The sequence below is a fragment of the Mirounga angustirostris genome, unplaced genomic scaffold (genome assembly GCF_029215605.1).
Source record: "Mirounga angustirostris isolate CCGP_5_RB_7025 unplaced genomic scaffold, mMirAng1.0.hap1 SCAF_1, whole genome shotgun sequence".
In the NCBI taxonomy this organism is placed as follows: Eukaryota; Metazoa; Chordata; class Mammalia; order Carnivora; family Phocidae; genus Mirounga; species Mirounga angustirostris.
This window is the reverse complement of record NW_026991709.1, coordinates 121,612,816-121,639,653: the sequence shown is the minus strand read 5'-3', so window position 1 is coordinate 121,639,653 and position 26,838 is coordinate 121,612,816. Positions and strand designations below refer to the sequence as shown.

Here is a 26,838-nt window from a genome sequence, read left to right as displayed (position 1 = left end):
ACTGCCTTCAGCTCAGGTCATGATCCTGGAGTCCCGGGATCGAGTCCCGCATCAGGCTCTCTGCTCGGCAGAGAGTCTGCTTCTCCCTCTGACCCTCCTCCCTCTCATGCTCTGTCTCTCATTCTCTCTCTCTCAAATAAATAAAATCTTAAAAAAAAAAAAAAAAAAAAAGTAAGTAAAATATATTAAAGCACTCATGTCCAGGAAATCAGAAATGAACTTCCAAAGTTACCTGCTTCCATTATCCAAGACCATTTTTAAAATTTCTATCTAAAGAGAAAGATGGAATTAAACAAGGGAGCTTCACTTAACTACTAATTCACTATAGGACCATTTTCCCTAGGGTAATTTTTCAAGTGTCTCTGACATCTGAGAAGAAAATGTGAGCCTAATAGGTTTTATTCCTATGTTACTTTCCTTGGCTCTTCAACATATCCACCAAGTCAGGGAAATACCAACAGAAATAACTAGCAATATATTTCATGTAATCTATATTGATGCAGAAACACTGGGTAAAAAAAAAGTAAAATTACATAGCTGAAAGCCTATCATTTTAAAATGTACTTTTCCTGTTTCAGAGATTATAGCACATTTGCAGTTTTCTTTTTTTTTTTTTTTTAAGATTTTATTTATTTGACAGAGAGAGACACAGCGAGAGAGGGAACACAAGCAGGGGGAGTGGGAGAGGGAGAAGCAGGCCTCCCGCTGAGCAGGGAGCCCGATGCGGGGCTCGATCCCAGGACCCTGGGACCATGACCTGAGCCGAAGGCAGACGCCCAACGACTAAGCCACCCAGGCGCCCCCATTTGCAGTTTTCTAAGACTTCCAACTTGTTAACTCTTGTATTCACATTTCTATTGCCTTGATTGCTGATTCCTTTCCGAGTTTGCTCATATATGGAGACAGAAAGTAATACCAGTCCATAGTATTCTGAAACTCCCTTCACAAGACCCTCTGGAAGTCTTCCCAAACCTTGCCCTAAATTAGAGCCCCCAAATAGTGTACCATAGGTGTGCTGTGCAAAAGAGTTATAGATATGGCAAGATATTCATCCCCCTCAGGCCTCAGGACAACTGGGTAGGGTTTAGGGTAGTCAGAGTTCTTGAACCAGGCACTCCTGATTACAGCTTTGTGTGTACCCCAAGTGTGGTACAAAAATATCAATATTTGTGTTTCATAATGAGAAAAACTTTAGACAACACTGCGCTTAATAAACAGGCGTTAAGCAGGGGCTTTTGCCTCTGCAAGAGGCCCTGTCCCATCTGTCTTCTTCCCTTGGTCTTGCTCCCCTACCTCTACAGGTACATACCTCCTTCTCCTGTGCTTCCTGTGTATCCTATGTAGGCCTCCAAATCCCTCATTTTCTCTCTTGTTTCAGCTCTTTCATCTCTCAACTCTTTCATCTTCTTTTCTTTAGTAATGTAATACTTATCAATCATACCCTCCTTTTACACTACTCCTGCTCCTTCAAGTGATAATAATATCCTATTTATAGATCTCAAAATTCACCTTGAAGTTGCTACAATCTCACTATCAAGTTTGTACTCACTCTTAGAAAGGAGACTATTGGGGTCTATAAAGTCAGTGAACCCTGAAAAACCCTCCTCTTTGGAGACTCTTCATCATTGCAAAGTATAAATGACTTCTAATTTTTTCATCTGTAAGATTATATATAATGTAGCTCCTATTTTCTTCCTATCTCCTTCTTCCTTAGTGAGAGACATTCGATCCAAATATCTGGCCTGAGCAAGGTTTTTATAAGCCAAACTATCTCACTTCAGCTAGGCCAGTGATGACAGGATTGCTAAGTGAAAAGGGAATTCCTTTCTGCCAACGTTCTCATTCCTCAACCAAATTCAACACTCCTCCCCAAAATGGACTCAATCCTTTTATCATTTATAGTCCGAGAACCCCACTTTGCACAATTTCAGAGGCAACTTCTCATACTATATCCCACATGATGGATTTCAAATGATGGCTATGCTAAATCTTCTCTACTTTTACTAAAAACCCAAACTCCATCATATATCAAGTCAGCAATCAGCAAGCTGCTGCCTGTGGGCTACATGCAGGCTGTGGATTTTTGTAATTAGAGTTTTACAGAACACAGCCATGCCAATTCATTTACATATCATCTGTGGCTGCCTTTGTGCTACAAGAGCAGGTTTGAAGAGTTGTGAGATTATACAGCCTAAAATGCCTATAATATTTACTGTCTGGCCCATTACAGAAAAGTTTGCAAACACCTAAATCTAGATTAGAATTTACTAAAGACATAGCCCAAAGGCTGCAACTGATATTCAGTTTGGACCATATAATATTTTTGTTTTTTCTTTTTAAATTTTTTATGACTACAGTTGACATACAATGTTACATTAGTTTCAGGCATACAACATAGTGATTCAACTTCTCTGTTTGTTCTCTATGCTCACAAGTGTAGCTACCTTCTATCACCTTACACTATTACAATATCATTGACTATATTCCCTACGCTTTCCCTATTATTCACGTGACTTACTCATTCCATAAGTGGAAGCCTCATATCCTTCTCTCCTTACCCATTCTGGCCACCTCCCACTCCCCTTTTCTCTGGCAACCATCAGTTTGTTCTCTGTGGACCATAAAATATTTTTTAAATCATTAATTATTGTGAATATTAAAAATCTTATTTCATTTATAAATCTTGAAAACCCAGCAAATCTAGCCACACTGAACTCACATTCTTACAAGGTATCAGCTGGCTAGAGTGTGTAAGTAATGGCCCCCTTCAGACAGATGGTAGATAGCCGTCCAATTTGCCACAGTCCTCACCTAGCCTGCTTCACTCACTTTCATTATTTTCTTGATTGTGTAAGCTTAAGTTCGCAACCTTTCAAGCCATTAAATTCTTCATTTTCCTTCTCTTTACTCTTACATACTATGACTATCCATTTTAGTGTCAAGTTGGTGCCCAGCTGTTTGGTCAAACACCAGTCTAGATACTGCTATGAGGCATTTTTTAGATATGATTAACATTTAAATCAAGAGACCTTAAGTAAAGAATCTTTCATAATGTGAGTAGGCCTCATGCAATTAAAGGCCTTAAGAACAAAGACTGAGACCCACAACAAGGAACTCTTCCCTGGGTCTCTAGCCTGCAGGCCTGCCTCACAATCACAACCAATTCCTTTAAATTAAATTTTTCTACCCACATAAATGTACATCCTATTGGTTCTGTTTCTCTTGAGAATCCTGACTAATCTACATATCTATAACCTCATCACCCAGTTTTTCTGTATTAAAGGAAAAAGTGCCTTCCTTCTTTCCAAGGCAAATGATGCCTTCTCATTCATTTACAGCCTACTTGGTCCAGTATGTGAAAGACTGCTCTCTATAGATTACTACGTCTATCTATAATATACCAACAAATGCCTTGAACTCCAGCCAAATTGGTTTAATCACAGTGCCATAAAAAAATCTACACTTCCATATCTACGCACTTTTGCTCATAGCATCCAAGTGGTCTAAAATGACTACCTTTTTTGCCTTTCTACTTTCCCAAATTTTACTTATCCTTCAAGCTCAAGCACAACCCTCATCTACTTTGTAAAGGCTTCTCTGGTCACCCCATCCAAAACTATTTTGTTCTTGTTCTAAACTCCTATATTACTGTCTGTACAATTTTTAATAATTACTCTATAATGACATTATGTGTATTAGTGTTTTTTAATCTCCTATTATTTTTCTTAATTATTAATGTGTTTACATTTTATCTCCCTTACTAGACTGTAAAATCTTAGAAGGTAAGAATCATATCCAAAACTTTGTCTCATCTCTGTAGAATCTAACACCATGCCTATCATCTAAAAGACACAGTTTCATTTGGAAATCAGGAAGTCTCTGAAGTTACTTGATATAATGCTACTTTCTGAATAGAATGAAACAAGGAATTGCTCTATCATTAGTTGTATTCTTCTGGTCTTCCCTTCCTCCCTTTTTCACTTCTTTCTCCCCTGCATGCTGGGTTTTGTTGGTTGGTTGGTTGTTTTTTTTGTTTTTGTTTTTTTAGAGTCCCCAAGGTGCTAGAGGAATCAGCAACCAGCACAGCTCTGCCATTTGTCCTGCTCTGTTTCTGGAAAGTCATTATTCTTGGGGAGAGAATACAAGAATGGACACCTGACAAAAATGGAGAATTTATCTGCATTGTTTATTACGGTATCCTAAGTACCTAAAACAACATGGCACGAGGTAGGTGCTCAAATATTTGTTAAAAGAATTATTCCATCTATAAACAATGAAACAAAACAGCTGTTTTAATGACCTTAAAGCACTTTGGATTATTTGGCCTTAGATATCCCTCAGTTATTTTAGGTTAGTCAAAGACCATTATCTTTATCTTTACCCTTATTTTTTTAATCAGAGGTGACAAGTGTGTTTTACTCTATATGTTTGATTTGTCACTAAGACAGTTTGTCTTTATCTCCTATAAATCTGCACACTAATGATGGTGCACTTCGGTGGGCAGCTAGTCTAATCCTATGCAGTCTGTGGATATACTCAGTAACTGTCCAGTGGCTAGATGACAACACTAGACAAATTATAATGCTTCGACAAACTAAAATAAATACTATTTCTTCTGTGACAAATATTTTGGTGATTATTAAATATGAATATTTAAAATGAATGCAACAATACATTTTAACATAAAAAGTAAAAGTCTTCAAAATCTTTTTAAAAAAAGAAATTCATAGTTACATATTAGGTAGATTTCCAAAGCATATTTAAGTTTCAAAAGACTATAAAAACTTTTGGTGTAATTCATGACTGGGTAATTAACTTTAAAAACTGTAAACAGGATTAGACTTACCTTTGTTTATGCAATTTTCTAATTTTACATTCATAGTAATCAATTAGGCAAAGCAACCTAGAAAACAGAAGATAAACTAAATTTTCAAAATGTGGTATTGGACCATTTACTATACTATTCTCTCTACATAATTTCAAATTACAGCAATAAAGGTACAGGTTATCTAGCAAGTTTTTAAAAAAAAATTTAAATGATTTTTGTCAGAAGTATTATACTAAGCCATATATTTTAATTTTGAAGTATGGATTTTAAAATAACCACAAGCATTATATCTCAACATATTAAATGAATATTTTCTTTGTCCCAGTTCTACCTCTAGCAACTGCTCCCACAGAAATATTTGTTCGAACTTATAACTCAAAATGAACAAAGTTGTTCACTGCACCATTATTTACAAGAGTGAAAACCCAGAAACATTGTAAATGTTGTAAATGTTCTTCAATAAGAGAAAAGTTAAATAAATAATGACACATCCACTCTTCGGAAGACAATGAAGTGTAGAAGAAATAATATATGTAAATTAAATTTGTATGTCCTAATAAAAATTGATAAGGAAAAAAAGTAACAGCCAAATGTAGAGTATTACTTTATTTGTGTTTTATTTATTTATTTTTTAAGATTTTATGTATTTATTTGACAGAGAGAGCACAAGCAGGGGGAGCTGCAGAGGGATAGGGAGAAGCAGGCTCCCTGGGGCTCGATGTGGGGCTTGATCCCAGGACCCTGGGATGACAACCTGAACCAAAGGCAGTTGCTTAACCAACTGAGCCACCCAGGCGCCCCTCTATTTTTGTTTTAAAAAGAACTAATTGTATGTGAAGTTGTATTTGTATTGCATAAAAACTCTGTGAGTTCTTAACTGGGTGATAATACCATAACCTAGGGGATAGTCTTGGTTGTCACACTGACTAGTTGGGGAGGGCGCAGGATGCTAAAAGTTCATCAACAAAACTGACAGCTATACTACACAAAGAACCATCCCACCCAAAATGTCAATGGCACTCCTATTGTTAAACACTAGGAAGGACACAAACCAAACTATCAAAAGTGATTATCTCTGGAATATGGGAAATAGGAGGAGTAAGCAGATATATTTTACTTTACATGCTTTTATATTGTTTGAAATTTTATAAACCTGTACTGCTTTTGTAGATTAAAAAATCCTCAAAAAAAAAAAAAATAACACTGTTTTCACATGTTATTTTTTTTTTAGAAAAAAAATGTTTTTTTAAGATTTTATTTATTCATCTGAGAATGAGAGAGAGAACACGAGAGGAGAGAGGGTCAGAAGCAGAAGCAGACTCCCCGCTGAGCAGGGAGCCCGATGCGGGACTCGATCCTGGGACTCCAGGATAATGACCTGAGCCGAAGGCAGTCACTTAACCAACTGAGCCACCCAGGCGCCCTCACATGTTATTCTTCTTAAAGCAAGAATTTATACTATTTCCCCACCTTGGGAAACTTCCTCTTTTTTTCAGAGCTAATTCAACCAATGGTGCTTTTAATATTTCAACTTTCTGGATTATTCTTTCAATCTTTCTCCATCTCAACGCATACCAGCTTTCATATTATCCTGTAAAAATGCTTTAATTTCCTTTATATCCTTCAAAAACCCTTTCCCCCGACCACCCCCCTTACACTACCATTTCATCTCTATCTTTTCCTTCACAGAAAACTTCATTCATTCTGATTGTTACCGGATACCTTCAATAAATTTTTAGGGAGGACTTAATTGTGTGTCAAACTGAGAATTCTGAGTAAGACAGTGAGAAGGCAAACACTGATGAGGAAGCATGTAACACTTCTTATCACCTCTCCTTCCTGAAATACTTTTGTTCCTTAGTTATTCTGACATCCAAATGTAACTCCTCTTCTGCCTACTTTCTTCCTTTATCTGAAATATGGAAGTTCTCTGGAGTTTGACCCTTCTAACTACAGGCCTGATATCTCTACACGGCTGACAAAAGGTGCCTAAGCACATGTCCATAAATGAATTCATCACTTTCCATCCCTCTTCCCCAAACCCAGCTTGAAATCTGGCTTTGACTCCTGTCCTTCTTCCAGTATCTACAGCCAGTTAGTCTTGACAATTCCTATCTTACCAACAGCTCTCCTTTCTTTTGGCCCTAATTCAGGCCTTTGCAATCTCCAACCTTGGCTATTACAAGAGATTATTAACTTGTCTTTCTATCTCTGGGTTTAATCTCTTTGATCAGAAATCCTGGGGTTTTGGGGCACCTGGGTGGCTCAGTCATTAAGCGTCTGCCTTCGGCTCAGGTCATGATCCCCAGGGTCCTGGGATCAAGCCCCTCATTGGGCTCCCTGCTCAGCAGGAAGCCTGCTTCTCCCTCTCCCACTCCCCCTGCTTGTGTTCCTGCTCTCGCTATCTCTCTGTCAAATAAATAAATAAAATCTTAAAACAAAACAAAAAAAACCTTTCCCTTACCTCTGCCTACTAAAATTCTATAGTTCCTAATAATCTAGTTTATAAGTTATCTCCTTCATGAAGCCTTTCTGGTCATTACCATATTCCTCAAAGGAAACGAATCTCTCCTGTCATGTCGACTTAGTATCCTATTTGCCCCATCACTGTAGCACATACCACTATCTGCCTTGTATTTTATTTACCTCAGTATGTGTCTATCTACCCAGTTAGACTATCAGATCCATAAATGGCATGAAACATAGTTTTACTCATCTGTGTATGTTCTATATTGTTTTTCCCAATGCCTTTGTAACTTTTTTTTTGCCTTTCTAACTTTTAACAATAGTTGTAGTAGTTACAACTCATGTATTTCTAATAAGGTTAATTCACAATTTTTAAGTTCTGTGTCTCAAACTGAAAATTAGCTTTATTAAAAATCAAATCGAATAGAGAATCTCTAGGTCATCAGATAAATTCACAACTGAATTAGCTTGACTTCATATGGTACATGATAAGTTATCTCAATGCTTTTCTTTTACTCACTGTCTGACTCACTCAAATTGGCTGGTTTTTGTACTTGTTTTCATTCCCTTTCCTCCATGTCTCTTACTCCCCTATTTCTCCCACTGTAATTGTCTCTCTTTCCTTCTTTTTGTTCTTCCTTACCCTTATTTTTCTTTCTCTGCTTTTCCCTTTTCAAAATTTATTCACACCTATCTCTATTTTTATGGTATTTTAATTGTAATTTTTAAATTTTTGTCCTTGTTCTTCCTTCAAAAGGATGAAAATTATATATGTGTGTATTCTTTCTTAAATAATTATCAAAATCTATAGTCTTAACTTGTTTTTAATTTATATGAGACCTCATTTATTTTTTATAGTAAAATAGAAATACCTAGTTAGTAAAGATCCCCAGTCCTACTATGTAAATACTTAAGACTAGTTAGAATGTAATTAGTTTATACTATTAAGTGAAAAAAACATGGTGCTACCTTTTATACAAAAAGGGGAAATATGAATATAATATCCATACTGCTTATATTTGCTAAAGATAACACAAAACATTTAAAATTACCTAGAGGGGAAGGTAAGGAATGGGGTCAAGGGGACAGAAATGAAAACACAACTTTTCTGAATATAAATAATTAGTTTTGACTTTGGAATTGTATTAATGTCTTACATATTCAAAAGTAAATGGAAAATAAAAAAGCAATCCCTAAACATTGAAAACAAATTGAAACATATCTAACTGTATATTAATTTGGTGACACAAACATACAAAGAAATATTTCAAGATATTTTAGAACACTGTATTTGTATCCTATATTATTAATGTCAAAGATAATTGCAAAGAAATTTAAATTTCATAAAGTAGACTTATTGTTAGCAGTAATTATGGTATTATTTTGAAGCTATTTTTATGTTATATAATAAAGCAAATAAATAGTTATATAATGTTGTTCTTAGGAATAAGGATTTCTAGTATAAAAGGAAAGTTACAATAGAATCAGAGTTTAAATAAAAATCCTGTAATGTTAACTTCAGCTGGAAAAAAATTAATGATTTGTTTTTTCCCAGAAATATACATAATTCCTTGTACTCTTCTAAAAAGTCCTAAACCAATGACAACATAATAAACATTATAAGCATGACAAGCAACCCCAACACCAAACTGTGGTCTCTAAAAACCATTCCTGACTAAAAGAAATATCTAATTAATTAATCTTAAATTTAATTTAGTTAATTCTAAATGTTTAGTGTTAGCTTTAACAAATATCTGAATTCATCCCCAAAAGAGCTCTGGGGCAAAAAAAAAAAAAAAAAATGTATAGAATATGCCTTCTGTCTAAAAGTAAGAAATCTAACAAAGATTAATGAGGTTGGGTCAAAGGTGTATAATACCAACATGAAGAAGTTCCCATTGGCCAAAGACAGAATAATATGATCATTAAAATCCAGGAGTTAATAATAACATTTGAAAAAAGAGAGGATAGCCACAAACAAAAAATCATATTGCTTATCACTGGAAATCATAAGGGCATCAACTCCTTACTCTAAAGAGTGGGAATTAAAATGAAAGAACTGAGCATTAATTCTACCTTCCCTGTAACAAACCACATAGGGCAACCAAACAGCCCCTAGTCAATAGGAAAAGCTTTTTTTAATGGAAGAATTCGGGGGGGGGGGGGGGGACGACAAGAGAACTGAAAACTCACCGTCTTGCAAAATCATCAATTGGGTCAACCATTAGATGAAGGAATGATGGGGAATTTTATAGCGGAAGGAGATTACTATTTAACCCCCTGAACAATCTTAGCATCCTTAAGAGTAAGTCAACTAGACAATATGTGCCTCCTGATATGTTACAGTTAGAAGCATACATTACCACCTATGAAGTATTTTGCCAGAAAATATTTGTATCTGAATTTAGCTCTAACTTCCAGTTTAGAGAAATAGAGGAGACAAAGGAATAAATTAAATGACCCAGTAAGGAAGCAAAATCTAGCATGAACTTCTCCAGGCCAAATGACCAGTTTCTTCCTTTGGGAGGGGACGGGGAGGGGCAGTAGAGAAGAGTGGGAGGAAGACTCCTCCAGTTTATAAGAGATATAACCATTCCCAAGCATAAAATCCGTTTAAAAAATGATAGTGAATCTAGCTACATATCAGTTTATATAGGATACATTACTGTCTATCCAAGATGGTATGAGGAACTCTTTTGCAGAGATAAGCAAACACTCTGTTTTGAGTGACAATGCGCTCTTCCTCCTCCTTTGTTAATCTATAGATATCCTTTTGCAAAGAAGCAATAGTCTCTTGTTGCTCCATTCGTTTTTCCTTATAATGCTGACATTTTGCCTGTAAGAAATTTTTCAAAAAACATAATTATGATACGTACATTTAGGACATGGTGTCCTAACAATATTGTCCACAAAGCCATCTTCAGTTTCTACTGAGATACTTCATTCAAGAACTTCAAGAACTGTTTTTAAATGGGTGCAAGCTCCAAAAACATTAATAAGTCATAAACACAAAAAATATAACAAGTAAAACAGGAAAAATACAGTTTATAATTAATCACATGCATTCAAGTTTTTGTAATAAGTAAAGGAACTCCATAAAACTGATATAATTTCATGTATAGGTTTAGATGAAAATAATAATCAGGAAGGGACCAATATTAAGGATGTTAAAAAGAAAGAGGATTTAGAAACAAACTGAAGGTTTCAGAGGGGATGGGGTAACACGATGATGGGTATTAAGGAGGGCACATGTGGTGAGCACTGGGTGTTATACACAACTAATGAATCACTGAACACTACATCAAAAACTAATGATATACTATATGCTGGCTAATTGAACATAATAATAAAAAAAGAAATATAAAAAAAAGAAACAGTATTTAAAATTCAGATTCTTAAGTGATGATTCAGGATTTCAGATGGTTTGATCACCTTAGGCAATTATGCAATATGGGAGACAGTAAACTCAGAGTAACTCCCTAATCAGGATTATTATTAAGAAATAATATATACCCCAAGATTTATACAAAGGAATATAAATCTTGGACACTCTTTTCCTTGTCTTCAATGAAATATCACTGGCCTGGTTTCCCTTTATTCCCTAGCTTCAATCCTTCAATGTCCCTTGAAAGCTCATTATCAATAGCACCACCACTGTTGTTATTAATACACTTTTTATTAAGTTCAGTGAGAAATCCCATCCCCATCTAATCTGTATATAACTAAGACATACCATTTTCAGAAGAGAATGCCTTGTCTAAGCACATGTTCACCTGCCCATAGTGTCAAGTTTTCTGAGACTTAGATAACCTCAAAGGGAAAAGGGGACTCAGCTTCTGATACCATAACAACTCCCCGTAACCAGTGATCATCTGCCTCAGCCCCAATCTGGAAGCCAAGTGATGTGGGTCCCTGTTCCACCTGTATCTATACAGTAGCCATAAAACTAGAACTAATAATTCAGTTTTGCAAGGTTGTAGGTGTAAGAGCAATATACAAGAATCAACTGTATTTCTCCTAAGTTATTCTATGAAGCCAACATTACCCTGATACCAAGCCAGACAACACAAGACAAGAGAACCACAAACCAATATCCCTTAAAAACACTCATGCAGATAATCACCAACAAAATACTAGCAAACCAAATTCAGCAGCATATTAAAAGGACTGTACACCAGGACCAAGTGAGATTTATTCCTGGAATGCAAGAATGACTGAACATACGAAAAATCAGGGGTGCCTGGGTGGCTCAGATGGTTAAGCGTTTGCCTTTGGGCTCAGGTCATGATCTCCAGGTCCTGGGATTGAGCCCCACATCGGGCTCCCGGGTCAGCAGGGAGTTTGCTTCTCCCTCTCCCTCTGCCTCTCCCCCTGCTCATTATCTCTTTCCCTCTCTCTCAAATTAATAAATAAAATCTTTTTTAAAAAATATGAAAAATCAAATGTAATACACACTAACAGAATGGAGGAAAAAAACATACGATCATCTCAACTGATACAGAAAAAGCATTTGACAAAATCCAATACCTTTCATGATAAAAACACTCAACAAACTAGGAATAAAAGGAAACAATCTAAACATAATAAAAGCCATTTAGGAAAAACCCACAGTGAACCTCATACTCAATAGTGAAAGACTGAAAGCTTTTCCTCTAAGATCAGAAACAAGGTAAAAATGCCTGCATTTGCTACTTGTATTCCACATAGTACTGGAAGTCCTAGTCAGAGTAATCAGCCAAGAAAGAGAAATAAAAGGCATCCATTTTGGAAAGAAGTAAAATTATATTTGCAGATGATATGATCTTATATGCAGAAAATCTAAAGTGTCTACAAAAAAAAAAACAAAACAAAAAAACCGTTAGGACTAATAAATGAATTCAGCAAAGTAGCAGGATATGAAGTCAACACAGAAAAATCAATTGCATTTCTATACACTAACAATGAACAATCCAAAAGGGAAATTAAGAAAACAATTCCAGAGATGCCTGGGTGGCTCAGTCAGTTAAGCTTTCAACTCCTGATTTCAGCTCAGGTCATGATCTCAGGGTTGTGAGATCGAGCCCCATGTTGGGCTCCACACTCAGTGGGAAGTCTGCTTGAGATTCTCTCTCTCCCTCTGCCCCTACCCACCCCCACTCTCTCTCTCTCAAAATAAATAAATCTTAAAAAAAAATTTCATTTACAATAGCATCAAAAAGAATAAAATAGAAATAAACCAAGAAGTCAAAAGACTTATACACTGAAAATTTAAAAAGGCGGCTGAAGGAAAGCAAAGAAGACACAGACGAATGGAAAAACATTCTGTGTTCACAGACTGGAAGACTTAATATTGTTAAGAGGTCAATACTACCCAAAGTGATCTACAGATTCAGTGCGACCCCTATCAAAATCCCAATGACATTTTTTGCAGAAACAGAAAAATCGGTCCTAAAGTTCATATGGAATCTCAAGGGACCCCACACAACCAAAACAATCTTGAAAAGGAAAAAGTTAAAGCTCTCACACTTCCCGATTTCAAAGTTTACTACAAAACTACAGTAATCAAAACAGTGTGATACTGGCATAAAGACAGATGTATATACTAATGGAGTAGAACAGAGAGTCCAAAAATAATCCTGTGGATATAGGATCACATTATTTTCATCAAGAGTACCAAGACCACTCAATTAGAAAATAATAGGCTTTGTTGTTGGAGAAACCAGATATCTATATGCAAAAGAATTAAGTTGGACCTTTATCTAACACCATATACAAAAAAAATTAACTTAAAATGGATCAAAGATCTAAATATATGAAATAAAACTTTAAAACTCTTAGAAGAAACATAGGACAAAAGCTTCATGACACTGCATTTGGCAATCATTTCTTGGATAGGACACAAAAAGCACAAGCAAGAGAAAAAAAATAGATAAATTGGACTTCATCCAAATTTAAAACATTTGTGCACCAAAGGACACTATCAGCAGAGTAAAATGACAGCCCACAGTATGAGAGAAAATATTTTCAAATAATATATATAAGGAGTCAGTATCCAGAATAAAGACCAACAACAAAATCCAATTAAAAAACAAGGAAAGGACTTGAATAGACATTTCTCTAAAAAACATACACAAATGACCAATAAGCACCTGAAAAGAATGCTCAACATCACTGACCATTAGGAAGATGCAAATAGAAACCAGAATGATACCTCTTCACATCCATTAGGATGGTTACTATTGAAAACACAACAAAATAAAAAATAACGGGGCTCCTGAATGGCTCAGTCGGTTAAGTGTCTGCCTTCGGCTCAGGTCATGATCCCAGGGTCCTGGGATCGAGCCCCACGTCAGGCTCCCTGCTCAGTGGAGAGCCTGCTTCTCACTCTCCCTCTGCCTGCCACTCTCTCTCTCTGTCAAATAAATAAATAAAATCTTTAAAAAAAAAAAAAAAAAGAAAGAAAATAACAAGTGTGGGTAAGGATGTGGAGAAACTGAAACTTTAGTGCATTGCTAGTGGAAATATAAAATGGTACAGCAACTCCAGGGAATATATTGCAGTTCCTCAAAAAATTAAACATAAAATTACCATATGACCAACAAATTCCCCTTCTGGATATAAACCCAAAAGAACTGAAAGCAGGGACTTGAATAGCCATTTGTATACCCATGTTCACAGCAGTATTATTCACAATAGTCAAGGGTGAAAACAATCCAAGTGTCTACTGATGGATTAATGGGTAAACAAAATGTGGTATATATACACAAAAGAATGTTATCTGGCTTTAAAAAGGAAATTCCAACACACGCTATAACATGGGTAAATCTTGAAGACATTTTGCTAAAATGAAATAAGTCAGTCACAAAAGGACATATATTGTAGGATTCCACTTATATAACGTATCTACAGTAGTCAAGTAACAAGACAGAAAGTAGAATGGTGGTTGCCAAGAGTTAGAGGTAGCAAAGAATGAAGAGTTACTGTTTAATGAGGATGGTGTTTCAGTTTGGGAAGACGAAAAAAGTTCTGCAGATGGATGGTGAGGACAGATGCACAATAACATGAATGTACTTAATGCCACTGAAGTGTATATTTTTAAATGGTAAAGTTTATGTTATGTATAATTTACCACAACAGAAAAAGGTGAAAAATCAATTTCTCTGTATATACTAGCAATGAACAGTAAGAAATTAAATAGAAAATTGCAGCATCTGGCTGGCTCAGTTGGAAGAGCATATGACTCTTGATCTAGGGGTCTTGACTTTGAGCCCCACACCGGGTATAGAGATTACTTAAAAATAAAATCTTTAGGGGTGCCTGGGTGGCTCAGTCGTTAAGCGTCTGCCTTCGGCTCAGGTCATGATCCCAGGGTCCTGGGATCGAGTCCCACATCGGGCTCCCTGCTCGGCAGGAAGCCTGCTTCTCCCTCTCCCACTCCCCCTGCTTGTGTTCCCTCTCTCGCTGTGTCTCTCTCTGTCAAATAAATAAATAAAATCTTTAAAAAAAATAAAAAATAAAAAATAAAATCTTTAGGGTGCCTGGGTGGCTCAGTTGGTTAAGTGCCTTCGGCTCAGGTCATGATCCCAGGGTCCTGGGATGGAGCCCCACATCAGGATCCCTGATCAGTGGGGAGTCTGCTTCTCCCTCTATCCCTTCCCCCTGCTCATGATCTCTCTCAAGCGCTCTCTAATAAATAAAATCTTTGAATAACTAATTAATTAAAATAAAATAAAAATTTTTAGGGGCACCTGGGTAGCTCAGTCGGTTAAGTGCCTGCCTTTGGCTCAGGTCATGATCCCAGCTGGGATCCAACCCCACATTGGGCTCCCTGCTCAGCGGGGAGCCTGCTTCTCCCTCTCCCTCTGCCACTCCCCCTGCTTGTGCTCTCTCGCTCTCCCTCCCTCTCTCAAATAAATAAATAAAATATTTGAAAATAACAAAAAAGGAAATTAAAAAGAAAGATCAAGCATTTACAATACCATTAAAATACTGAATAGAGATAAATCTGATAAAGCATGTAAAAAAGACCAGTGTACCCCAAATTACAAAACATTGCTAAGAGGGGGCACCTGGGTGGCTCAGTCTGTTAAGCATCTGACTCTTGATCTCAGCCCAGGTGTTGATCTCAGGGTCCTGAGTTCAAGCCCTGTGTAGGGCTTAAAAAACAACAACAACAGTAACAACAAAACAAAAAAACATTGCTGAGAGAAATTAAAGACCTAAACAAATAGAAATATCATGTTCATGGATCACAACATTCAATATTGTTAAAATGTCATTCTCCCTGATTGGATCTATGTACTCAATAAAATCCCAGCAGGCTTTTTTTGTAGAAATCAACAAGCTAATTCAAAAATTCACACAGAAATGTAAAAGACCTAAAATAGCCAACACAACATTGACAAAGAAAAATATAAAAGACTTATAGTGCCTGATTACAAGATTAACAGTAATCAAAACAGTGTGGTACTTCCATAAAGACAGATACATATATCAATGAAATAGAACATAGAGTCCAGAAGTAGACCCACACATACAAAAATTGATTTTCACCAAAAATACAAAGGAATCTGGTAGAGAAGGATACTCTTTTTAACAAATGGTGGTAGGACAACTGGATACTGCGACCTTGGGCTAGGTACCATTTTTTTAGATACAAACCAAAGGCATGATCTATTAAAAAAAATTGATAGGTTGAACTTCATCAAATTTAAGAACTTAAGCTCCTTGAAGAACACTGAAAAAATGAAGGTAAGTCACAGGCAGTTTCTTAAAAAGTTAAATATATACTTATCATACATTCAGCAATTATAGCCTTAGGTATCTAGTGAAGAGAAATAAAAACATATGTTCACAAGAAGAGTTGAACACAAATGTTAGTAAGCTTTATTTGTAATGGCCAAAAACTGGAAACAACTCAAAAGTACACTAACAGGTAAATACACTGCGGTATATCCATACAATGGAATACTTATCAGTAATAAAAAAAGTATTACCTACTGATACATCCAGCAATATGAATGAATCTTGAAATAATTGAGTGGAAGATAACTAGATAGCTGATTTTGATAGAGTAGGCAGTTAGCTAAATAAGAGCTGGAGGCAAGGATGGTGGTGAACAGTGGTTACATAGATTCCCACCTCCCAGGGCTATCAGATCAAGAACAGCAGGTGCAGAGCATGCATTCTTCTTTCCAGCCTGTGCCCTACAATAACCTACATCTTCATTACATTTACACTGTGGTTTCGACTCCTCCCTTCCCGTGGGGGAAGATGGCCAAGACAGTTCTGGCAAGAACCTTGTAAGGCCGAAAACCCCCCTCCCTACCAGTAGGAGTCTCTTAGATGACTGGAAACAACCTCAGAGACCACTGTAGCTATGACCCATAACCTATGCAAACATAAAAAGAAAAGACACCCCTAACTCCAGTGCAGTCGCCATCTCTGGGCCTGCCCGCTCTCCCATCTTGAGAGTGTACTGTCCTTAATAAACTGCCTTGTGCTTGCTACTTTCCTCTGGCTGTTTTATTGGAGTTCAGATTCCCATATAAATCTTTCGTGGGGCATCCAAGAACCAAGACCATTCACACAACACAGAATCTCCCACCAGTAACAATCTTAATAGCCTGTGCCACATGAATTGTCCTTTTCCTTCCCGTATCTCTTTCCTCCCTACTTAGATTTCAGTACTTATAAAGCAGTTATATATTCTGAATGTCTTACTGACTTTAAAAAATTTTAGGTCTAGGGGCACCTGGGTGGCTCAGATGGTTGGGTGTATGCCTTCGGCCCAGGTCGTGGTCCCAGGGTCCTGGGATTGAGCCCCACATCAGGCTCCTGGCTCAGTGGGGAGCCTGCTTCTCCCTCTCCCTCTGCCTCTGTCCCTGCTCATGCTCTCTCTCTATCTCTTTGTCTCAAATGAATAAATAAAATCTTAAAAAAAAAAAAAAACAACTTTAGGTCTATTTTTTCATTTGGCCCCGAGAAACACTCCGTTTTATGGTCTGGTGTGTTATTTCAGAAAGGTAAACTCAAAAGATGAATCCAACATAAAGTAAAAAATTGAAGCTAAAGAACTTATGGAAAAAAAGTATATAAAAGAGCTTGGTGGCTTTACACTGAGTGATTTCAATAATAAATAACAATTAGGGCAGAGTATATAACTAGATTTTTTTTTCCTGCTTTGTAAAAATTTAAATAATAACAGGAAAGAAATATTTTGTGTTATTTCAATGTTCAGTGGTAACAAAATGTAGAGAGTCAATAAAAATAGAGAATTAAAATATACAACAACAAGTTGGGGAGTGGCAAAATTGTTTTGGGTGTTGCACTGGCACGGAATAAGGTAAAAATTACAAAGTAATACTAAATTTCTTTTTAAATGAAGTAGTTTATGTGCAATGTTACATTAGTTTCAGGCATACAACATAGTAATTCAACAACTGTATACTTTAAGCTATACTCACAAGTATAGCTACCATTTGTCAGCATACAATGCTACTACAATACCATTGAGTATATTCCCTATGCTGTACCTTTAAACCCCATGACTTACTCATTCCATAACTAGGAGCAAGTATCTTCCACTCCTCTTCACCCATTTTGACCATCCCCCTACCACCAGAACCATTTATGGGTCTGTTTCTACTTTTTATTTATTCGTCTTTTAGATTCCACACATGTAAGTGAAATCATATGGTATTTGTCTTTCTCCATCTGACTTAATTCACTTAGCATAATATCCTCTAGGTCGATCCATGTTACCACAAAAGGCAAGATCTCATTCTTTCTTATGGCTGAATAATGTATATCACATCTTCTTTATCCATTCATCTATCAATAGATGCTTGGGTTGCTTCTGTATCTTAGCTATTGTAAACAATGCTGCAATCAACATAGGAGTGCAGATATCTTTTCCTATACTAATTCCAATACCTATTCCAGTACACAGTAGTGGAATTACTGGGTCACATGGTATTTCTATTTTTAGTTTTTTGAGGAATCTCCATTTTGGTTTTTACAGTGGCTACACCAATTTACATTCCCACCAACAGTGCAAGAGGGTTCCTTTTTTCTCCACATTCTCACCAACACTTGTTATTTCTTGTCTTTTTGATTCTAGCCATTCTGACAGGTATAAGGTAATATCTTCTGATGGGTTTTTACTTGCATTTCCCTGATGATTAATGATGTTGAGCATCTTTTCACGTGTTTGTTGACCATCTGTATGTCATCTTCTTTGGAAAAATGTCTATTCAGGTCCTCTGCCCATATTTTGATTAGATTGGGGGGGTTTTTGGTGTTGAGTTGTGTAAGTTCTTTATACATTTTGGATATTAACCCCTTGATGGATATATCATTTGCAAATATCTTCTTCCATGCAGCAGGTTGTCTTTTCATTTTGTTGATGGTTCTCTTTGCTGTAAAAAGCTTTTTATTTTGATATAATCCCAATAGTTCATTTTTACTTTGTTTCCCTTGCCTGAGGAGACATATGTAGGAAAACGTTACTGAGGCCAATGTCAATAAATTAGTGCCTATGTTTTCTTCCAGGAGTTTTATGGTTTCAGGTCTCACAATCCTTTTTGAGTTTATTTTTGTGCATGGTGTAAAAAAGTAGCCCAGTTTCATTCTTCTGCATGTAGAGGTCCAGTCTTCCCAGCATCGTTAATCAGACTTTTTCCCATTGCATATTTTTGCAACCTCTGTCATAGATTGACCATATAACTATGGGTTTATTCCTGGGCTCTCTATTTGGTTCCTTTCATCTGTCTTTTTTTTTTTTCTTGCAATAAAAACAGCATTTTATTCTACTCCCTCCTGCCCTCCCTCCCCCCACAACCCACAGTATACTTTTCCCCTCTCATTCTCACAGCAACATTACAATCAGAAAACAGTAAGTTTTGGGGGATGGGACTGGGGGGGTAGTTAGGGGTACAAATAGTCAAATCACAATAGGAATTTTTCAAAATAGGTTATTCCACTTAGTCATCGTCTTCTCCTTCATCTTCAGGTTCTCATTTTCACTTCTGACCCCTTTCTTCTTCACCAACATCTTCTTCATTTTCCTCATTATCTACTTCCCAGTCATTATAACCCTCTTCATCCTCCTCTTCTCCTTCCTCCTCCTCTTCATCCTCCTCATCTTCCACTACCTGAGCATCTTCATCATAATTCTTCCTTATCCTTGTCCTCCTCATTGTCATCCAGGTCCTCCACATAGCCCTCGACATCTGAGTCAGGGGCCTCCCTGTCATTTGGTTGTAGCCACCAACATACGTGAGCTGCAAGAGGAGCTTCAGTTGGTTACCTCACAACTGAAAAGGTCTGAGCTCTTGAGGTTTTCTTTTTCTGTGGCTCTATTGTGCTGAGGACTTTAATTTTGTTGCCACTTAAAATTTATATGCATGAGGTTTGGACACTTTTCTGCTAATACTTCCAGCCCCCCGAGATTCTGTGATCACTTAGTTCAAGCTTCGAAAGTTTGTTTAACTTTGGTAAGTTCGTGACAGAGGTGAGGCCTACAGTGACAGCACTTAAGAACTCTAGTTCTTCAAATTCATCTGTGAGGCCTTTGATTTTGCCTTAAATCAATTGGCAGTTGTCCAGGACAAGTTCTTCACATCAGAGGGCATCCTGTTCCACAGCTCTAAATGAATCCATTTGTCCATGTCCATCTCTCACACTCTCTCCCTGGAGAGGCTCCCATGCCCATGGAATTCAATCAGTCCATACCATACTATTTTGATCACTGCAGCTTTGTAGCCTATCTTAAAATCTGGAATTATGATACCTCCAGCTTTGGTGTTCTTTCTCAAGATTGCTTTGGCTACTTGAGGTGTTTTGTGGTTCCATACCAATTTCAGTATTATCTGTCCTAGTTCTGTCAAAATGTTATTAGTATTTTGAAAGAGACTGCAATGAATCTGTAGATTGCTTTGGGTAGTATGGACATTTTAACATTTTAATTCTTCCAATCCATGAGCATAGAATATCTTTCCATTTGCTTGTGTTGTCTTCTATTTCTTTCATCAACGTTTTATGGTTTTCAGAGTACAGGTCTTTTATCTCTTTGGTTAAGTTTATACCTAGCTATTTTATTCTTTTTGGTGCAATTATAAATGGAATTCTTAATTTCTCTTTCTGCTACTTCATCATTAGTGTATAGAAACACAACCCATTTCTGTGAATTAATTTTGTATCTTACAACTTTACTGAAATCATTTATTATTATTTTTTTAAGATTTTATTTATTTATTTGAGAGAGAATGAGAGAGAGAGAGAGCATGAGAGGGAGGAGGGTCAGAGGGAGAAGCAGACTCCCCACTGAGCAGGGAGCCCGATGTGGGACTCGATCCCAGGACTCCAGGATCATGATCTGAGCCGAAGGCAGTCACTTAACCAACTGAGCCAGCCAGGCGCCCAATCATTTATTATTTCTAATAGTTATCTGATACTCTCTTTTTGAGAGAAAGAGAGAGCAAGTATGGGGAGGGGAGAGAAGCAGAGGGAGAGGGAGAGAGAACTTTAAGCAGGCTCCATGCCCAGCGCAGAGCCCAACATGAGAATCAATTTCATGATCCTGAGATCATGACCTGAGCCAAAATCAAGGGTTAGACACTTAATTGACTGAGCCACCCAGGCACCCTTTGATAGTCTTTATACATTTTCTATGTATAGTATCATGTATCTGCAAATAGTGACATTTTAATTTCTTCCTCACCAATATGGACACCTTTTATTTCTTTTTCTTGTCTGACTGCTGTGGCTAGGACTTCCAGTAGCCAAGTAACATTAGATTTTGAGAAAAGAATACATATTTTTTTTTTATTTTTTATTGTTATATTAATCCCCATACATTACATCATTAGTTTTAGATGTAGTGTTCCATGATTCATTGTTTGTGCATAACACCCAGTGCTCCATGCAGAACATGCCCTCCTCAATACCCATAACTAGGCTAACCCATCCTCCCACCCCCCTCCCCTCTAGAACCCTCAGTTTGTTTTTCAGAGTCCATCGTCTCTCATGGTTCGTCCACCCCTCCGATTTCCCCCCCTTCAGAAAAGAATACATATTTTAATCTTTGAAGTAACCACTAAATAACAGTTAAAATCAGTTTACCAATCTATATACTCCCTATGAATAGCACCATCATTTTTGCAAAGAGGGAGAATTATATCCTGATACAGATCACACTGACTTAAAACTAAAAAATTATCTGTTTAGAAATTTAAAGAACCTAAGAGTTTATAAAACTACATCCAAAGAAGTCAACACACTCATCTAAGTACAAAGAGAAACTGCATGGCAGAACATAAAAACTGCAAATATAATACTGTCTTTTGGTTTCTGCATTTCCCTAGCAATCTTTCAATATACTGTTGTCAAACATCTATTGATTTCCTTGACTTCTCTGCCACATACATAAAAGATCAACATTTCCTTTCTCTCAATTGCAAAACAAGCAACACTAAAGCATTTTAAATTGGAAACTGTATGCCAAAATAAGAAGAATGTGCCATAAATGGTGAAATAAGGGTTTTCCAGGGGCACTTCCCATCTTCCCCAAGAAAGCACAGATTGACTAGTATGAAACAGAATGTATGACTAGTCTGTAATGGTATGGGACAATCGAGCTACACTGTCAGGACAGAAATTCCTTGGGTTGGCCAATTTCTGTGAATACTCTAAAGTACCCTTCAGGGACTTAAAAACAAACAACTAATTTCAATTGATCAATTTAGCATAGACAGCCTTCCCCCAACACCAGGTGTCCATACCCTAGTCTTAATTCTGTCTGTTCCCTTCCATGGCAGACTGGAACATGAGACTTCCTCTGTACCAATTTATAAGTTATATTAAAAAATCTCTGGGATCTGCAATAGAAAGCTAATAATACTACAAGTCATTATGACACATGGAACTATTTGATGGAAAAATACAAGTCATCCCTTACCAATGAACCTTCAAGTAACAGTTCTTTGCAGTGCCTAAAACCCTGGTAAATTCATATGTCTTATGTTCCAATATTTTAACTTTTGTAATTGTTTATATATCAACCTCTTTGAAGAGATAAATAGATATCTTCCTAGAAAAATAACACTTGTATCCTGCACCTCAACTCCCTCTGTCAACCAAGGACCTAGCACCTTTAACAGCTCCTGATGGCTGCTTTCTCACATCAGTAAGTTGATGTGTTAAGTGGTCTAGGGTTTCACACACCCTCTGGGAGAAAGGTCAAAATCAAATGCATATAGAAATATTTCCAAACTCCCTCCTCCTTTTAGAGAGACTTTATAATTTTATAATGCTCCATTGATGAGGAAAACTACTTAACAAAGCCAACCTAAAAACATAACATCCTAATGGCTGAGGATTTTGTCGACTGGTAAGTAATAAAAACAGATTTGGCTATCTTCTCTGGAGTTATGATCAACACCAGCAGCTCTAGCACTGTGTACCCCAAGCTGGCAGTCTAAATGAGGGCGGAACACCAACTGCCTCTGTCCTCATACCAGAACTCCCTATGGTCTCTGGCTGATTCTCTGACCCCCTGGACTTTATATTAACTCATCTGATCCTTCCAATGCTGCCAGCATAAACTGAATGGACATCTAGACCCAGCCTGATGAGTACTGATCCCTTTTAGGCAGCCTAAATCCCTGTGTGCAGTAGGTAAATACAGTGTTGTGCCAACAAAACCACTTTAAGGATCTGATGTTCATAAAGATATATTTGTAAGAATCTGTAATAACTCATACAACTAAAATTGATTATCACTACAAAAGATTTATTTTCTTCTAATTATAACAAATGCCCATGTTTTAAAACAAGTTTTTTAAAATTAGAAAATAAAGCATTCAGTGTTACAATATTGTTATTTATATAAAAAGAAAAGTAACCCAACTTATAATCACAAAGGATATTTCATAAAAATGTTATGTAAATTTAATTCAATAACTCAAATATTTGAGCATCGACTATTAATAATAAAACAGACAAAAATATTTGCCTTCATGGAACTTACATTCTAACACAGGGAGATATATAAACAAAACAAAGTATATAGTATGTTAGCATGTTGGATGATGGTAAGAACTATAGATAAAATTTAAATCGGGGAAGGCAGTATGATGTGTAGGGGATGGAACTGGTAACCATAAGTAAAGTACTCAGGAAAGTACTGTCACCTGAGAGATGGTGACACCCAAGAAAGGAGAGAACAAGTCACGCAACTAACTGGGAAAAAGCATGCAGTGCAAAGGAAAAAGAAATAACAGAATGTACAAAGGCCCTGAGGTGAGAATGTTCAAGGAAGAGCAAGAACATGGGGCGCCTGGGTGACTTAGTTGGTTAAGTGTCTGACTCTTGATTTCAGCTCAGGTCATAATCTCAAGGCTGTGAGATCGAGCCCTTCACTGGGTTCCATGCTGAGCATGAAGCCTGCTTAAGATTCTCTCTCTCCCTCTGCCCCTCCCCCACCTGCTCACACCTGCTCATGCACTCTTTCTCTCTCCCCTCCACCTCACTAAAAAAAAAAAAAAAAAAAAGAGCAATAACGTCAGTGTGACTGTAGTAGAATAAGCAAGGAGTAAACTAGATGAAATTAGAAGGTAACAGGAAGCCAAACCATGTAAGACCTTAGAGGTCATGGTAAGACTTTTTGATTTTCCTCTAAAGAGGAAGGAAAGCCATTAGAGGTTTCAGAGCTACTATGTTGAAAGCATACCAAAAAAGGCAAGGGTGGAAACAGGGAGACCAAGAGACAGGTAAGAGAGAAATGAAGGTGACCTGGACTGGAGTGAACACTAAAAGAAAAAGTTCTGGGAAGAAATTCAGGAACTCCATTTTACATTTAAAGTTCAAGATGCCTTTTAAACATTCAGTAGAGATATCAAGTAGGCTGCAAGGTATAAGTGTGGAATTAAGGGAGGATACCTAGGCTACAGATTTAAAATTATGAATGAATTTATGTTATGCATTAGACTGAACATCACCAAGGGAGTCAGAATACACAGGAAAGAGAAAAGTCTAAGAATGAGTACTGGGGAATCCCAGCACTAATTGGATAGGAAGATAAGAAGAACCAGCAAAGGAATTAAAGAATGACCAGTGGGGTTAGAGGAAAACCAGAGGAGAGGATATTCTGGAAACCAAACAAAGAAAGAACTTTAAGAAGGCAATAGTAATAGATCAATAAGATAAAGACAATTGAATTAAGCAACAAAGAAGTCACCTGTGACCTTAATGAGCTGTTTTAGTACTACCATCTATGAAAACACATAATCAATACCTGTAAAGCTTTATGCTCCTTTTGAAGATCTTTTATTATATTCTGTTGCTGGCAAACCCTATTTAGAGATTCATCCTCCAATTCATCAATTTTGGACTTCACACTCTCCATAATTTGTTCCAAGTCATTAGCTCGTTGTTCATGATCGGCTGCTCGGCTTTGTTCTAACTGAAGTTCATTTCTAATAATAGACACACAATTGCTTCCCTTAGTAATAAAGGTAAATCACATCAACAAACATGCCCATCTAACAATATAATGAATTTCTAAAATTTCTTTGCATTCTTAAAATTTCCATCATATAACACAAATCAATAGGAGAAATATAGGGCACCATTACATACCTATTACTGACAGATTTACCTATTAAAATATTTTTAAACTTAATATTTAATCAAAACAGAAAATTTTTTTAAAATTTTGATTTAAAAACCAAAGATTCTTTTCAAGGCAATTATTTTTAGAATGCATACCACTTGCACATAAACAATTCAAAAGAGAATTCTTTCTATCTTCTTACTTAAGCTGCTGATTAGTTTCTATGAGCTCCTGGATCATGTTCTGTTGACGTGTTGTTTCTTCCACCAATGTTTCCAAATTCTGCCTCATCCTTTGTGATGACTGTTTGTCAAAAACGATGAGATCTACGTTTTTGGAATATAACACAGATGGTAAAAATAAAAGGCAAAAAAATTTTAAGATAGAAAGTTTTACAAGGAAAATTTTTTACCATAACAAGAAAGAATAGGATCTAGCAAGAATAGGAACAGCAAGAATAGGATCTGATTACCTTTAAGATCAGTTCTTTTGACTAGAGACAAAGGTTTTAGGCCATGCCTCATCAACAGCACATTTATGCTTTCCCATTCTGCTTCTTCCCGCTGTAATTATAAGCCACAAGAAAAGGATCAACTTTAACATATAAAGTGAAGAAACACCCCCTCGAATATAATTTCCTTGTTTTCAAAATAATGGAACTTTTTCTCCGAAGTTTTTTAATATGAATTTTTTCTTTTAAAGATTTTATTTATTTATTTGACAGAGAGAGAGACAGCGAGAGAGGGAACACAAGCAGGGGGAGTGGGAGAGGGAGAAGCAGGCTTCCCCGCGGAGCAGGGAGCCCAATGCGGGGCTCGATCCCAGGACCCTGGGATCATGACCTGAGCCGAAGGCAGACGCTTAACGACTGAGCCACTCAGGCGCCCCTAATATGAATTTTTTATGCACATATAATGATTAAAATTAAAACAAATTTCTAACAAAATTAGCAGACCAAAAAGAATGCAAATAAGCACAAATAATTACATTATATAATTCCATACTCATATGTATGGTCTTAATGGATAAATTAAAACAAAAACACCAACACCTTATAATTTCAGTGAACCAAACAGACCTTAGTTTTTTTGTTTAACTGAATCACACCAAGCCCTACTCAAAAGAAACAGCTGCGGGGCACCTGGGTGGCTCAGTCAGTAAAGCATCTGACTTCAGCTCAGGTCATGATCTCAGAATTGTGGGATCAAGCCCCACATCCGGCTCCCTGCTCAGCATGGAGTCTGCTTCTCCCTCCCCTCTGACCCAAGGTTTAAAAAAAAAAAAAAAAAAAAAAAACAGCTGCATATTAGGTCATATTAACTGACTAGTAAATTAAATACAAGTCACTCAGAAACAAGTATCACTTAATGAGTAGGGTCACACACACACAAAAAAAATCAAAACATCTGAATGGTCAAGACCAATAATGCAGATAGTCCCTTGTATAATGGACAAGGTCTAACTATAAAAAGGAGTCTGTCCATCTAGGTAACTGATTCTAGTAGAATCACTCTGAAAGACACTCCCAAGTTTTATATCCCTGATTCTAAATAAGTGCTTACTTATGCCATAAACCTGAGAGGGGAACCCTAACTCTCTAGATTAAGTAAATAAAAACATATTAATGGAAAGAAAAAGGTAAATACAATATTGTACATACAATACAGATAAGAATAAAAATAGAGATGGTTTTTTTTAATTAGACATTTAAATCCATGATAACAGTTTATAAGTCTTTTAAATGAATTTGAAATCACTGTGTGAAGTGACTTACTTTTTAAGTTATTAATGTATATTTGAAAAGGCAATTTGGGTGAATTTTCAATCAGTGTTTAAGTGCTTGAAAAATAAAATTTACACAAGTTTTCACTAGCGATGTATAGTATTAAATACTGTAATAGCTTAAAGATTAATAATTTAGGCAAAAGACAAAATATATATAAAAGTATTA

At 36.6% G+C, this 26,838-nt stretch overlaps 1 protein-coding gene and 1 pseudogene across 10 annotated transcripts in view; both read right to left on the bottom strand.

Annotated features, from left to right (window-relative positions):
• Positions 1 to 26,838, bottom strand: part of CEP70 (centrosomal protein 70) — a 107,708-nt gene that overhangs the window by 33,539 nt on the left and 47,331 nt on the right. For all 10 annotated transcript variants that reach the window (XM_064587264.1, XM_054504391.2, XM_064587286.1 and 7 more), the window contains 5 exons: positions 25,360 to 25,450; positions 25,090 to 25,213; positions 24,570 to 24,750; positions 9,961 to 10,130; positions 4,847 to 4,903 (listed from right to left, as the gene is read on the bottom strand). In XM_064587264.1, coding sequence (XP_064443334.1) covers positions 4,847 to 4,903; positions 9,961 to 10,130; positions 24,570 to 24,750; positions 25,090 to 25,213; positions 25,360 to 25,450 — 623 coding nt within the window. The remainder of the gene's footprint in view (positions 1 to 4,846; positions 4,904 to 9,960; positions 10,131 to 24,569; positions 24,751 to 25,089; positions 25,214 to 25,359; positions 25,451 to 26,838) is intronic.
• LOC129045388 (acidic leucine-rich nuclear phosphoprotein 32 family member A-like) lies at positions 19,230 to 21,253 on the bottom strand (annotated as a pseudogene).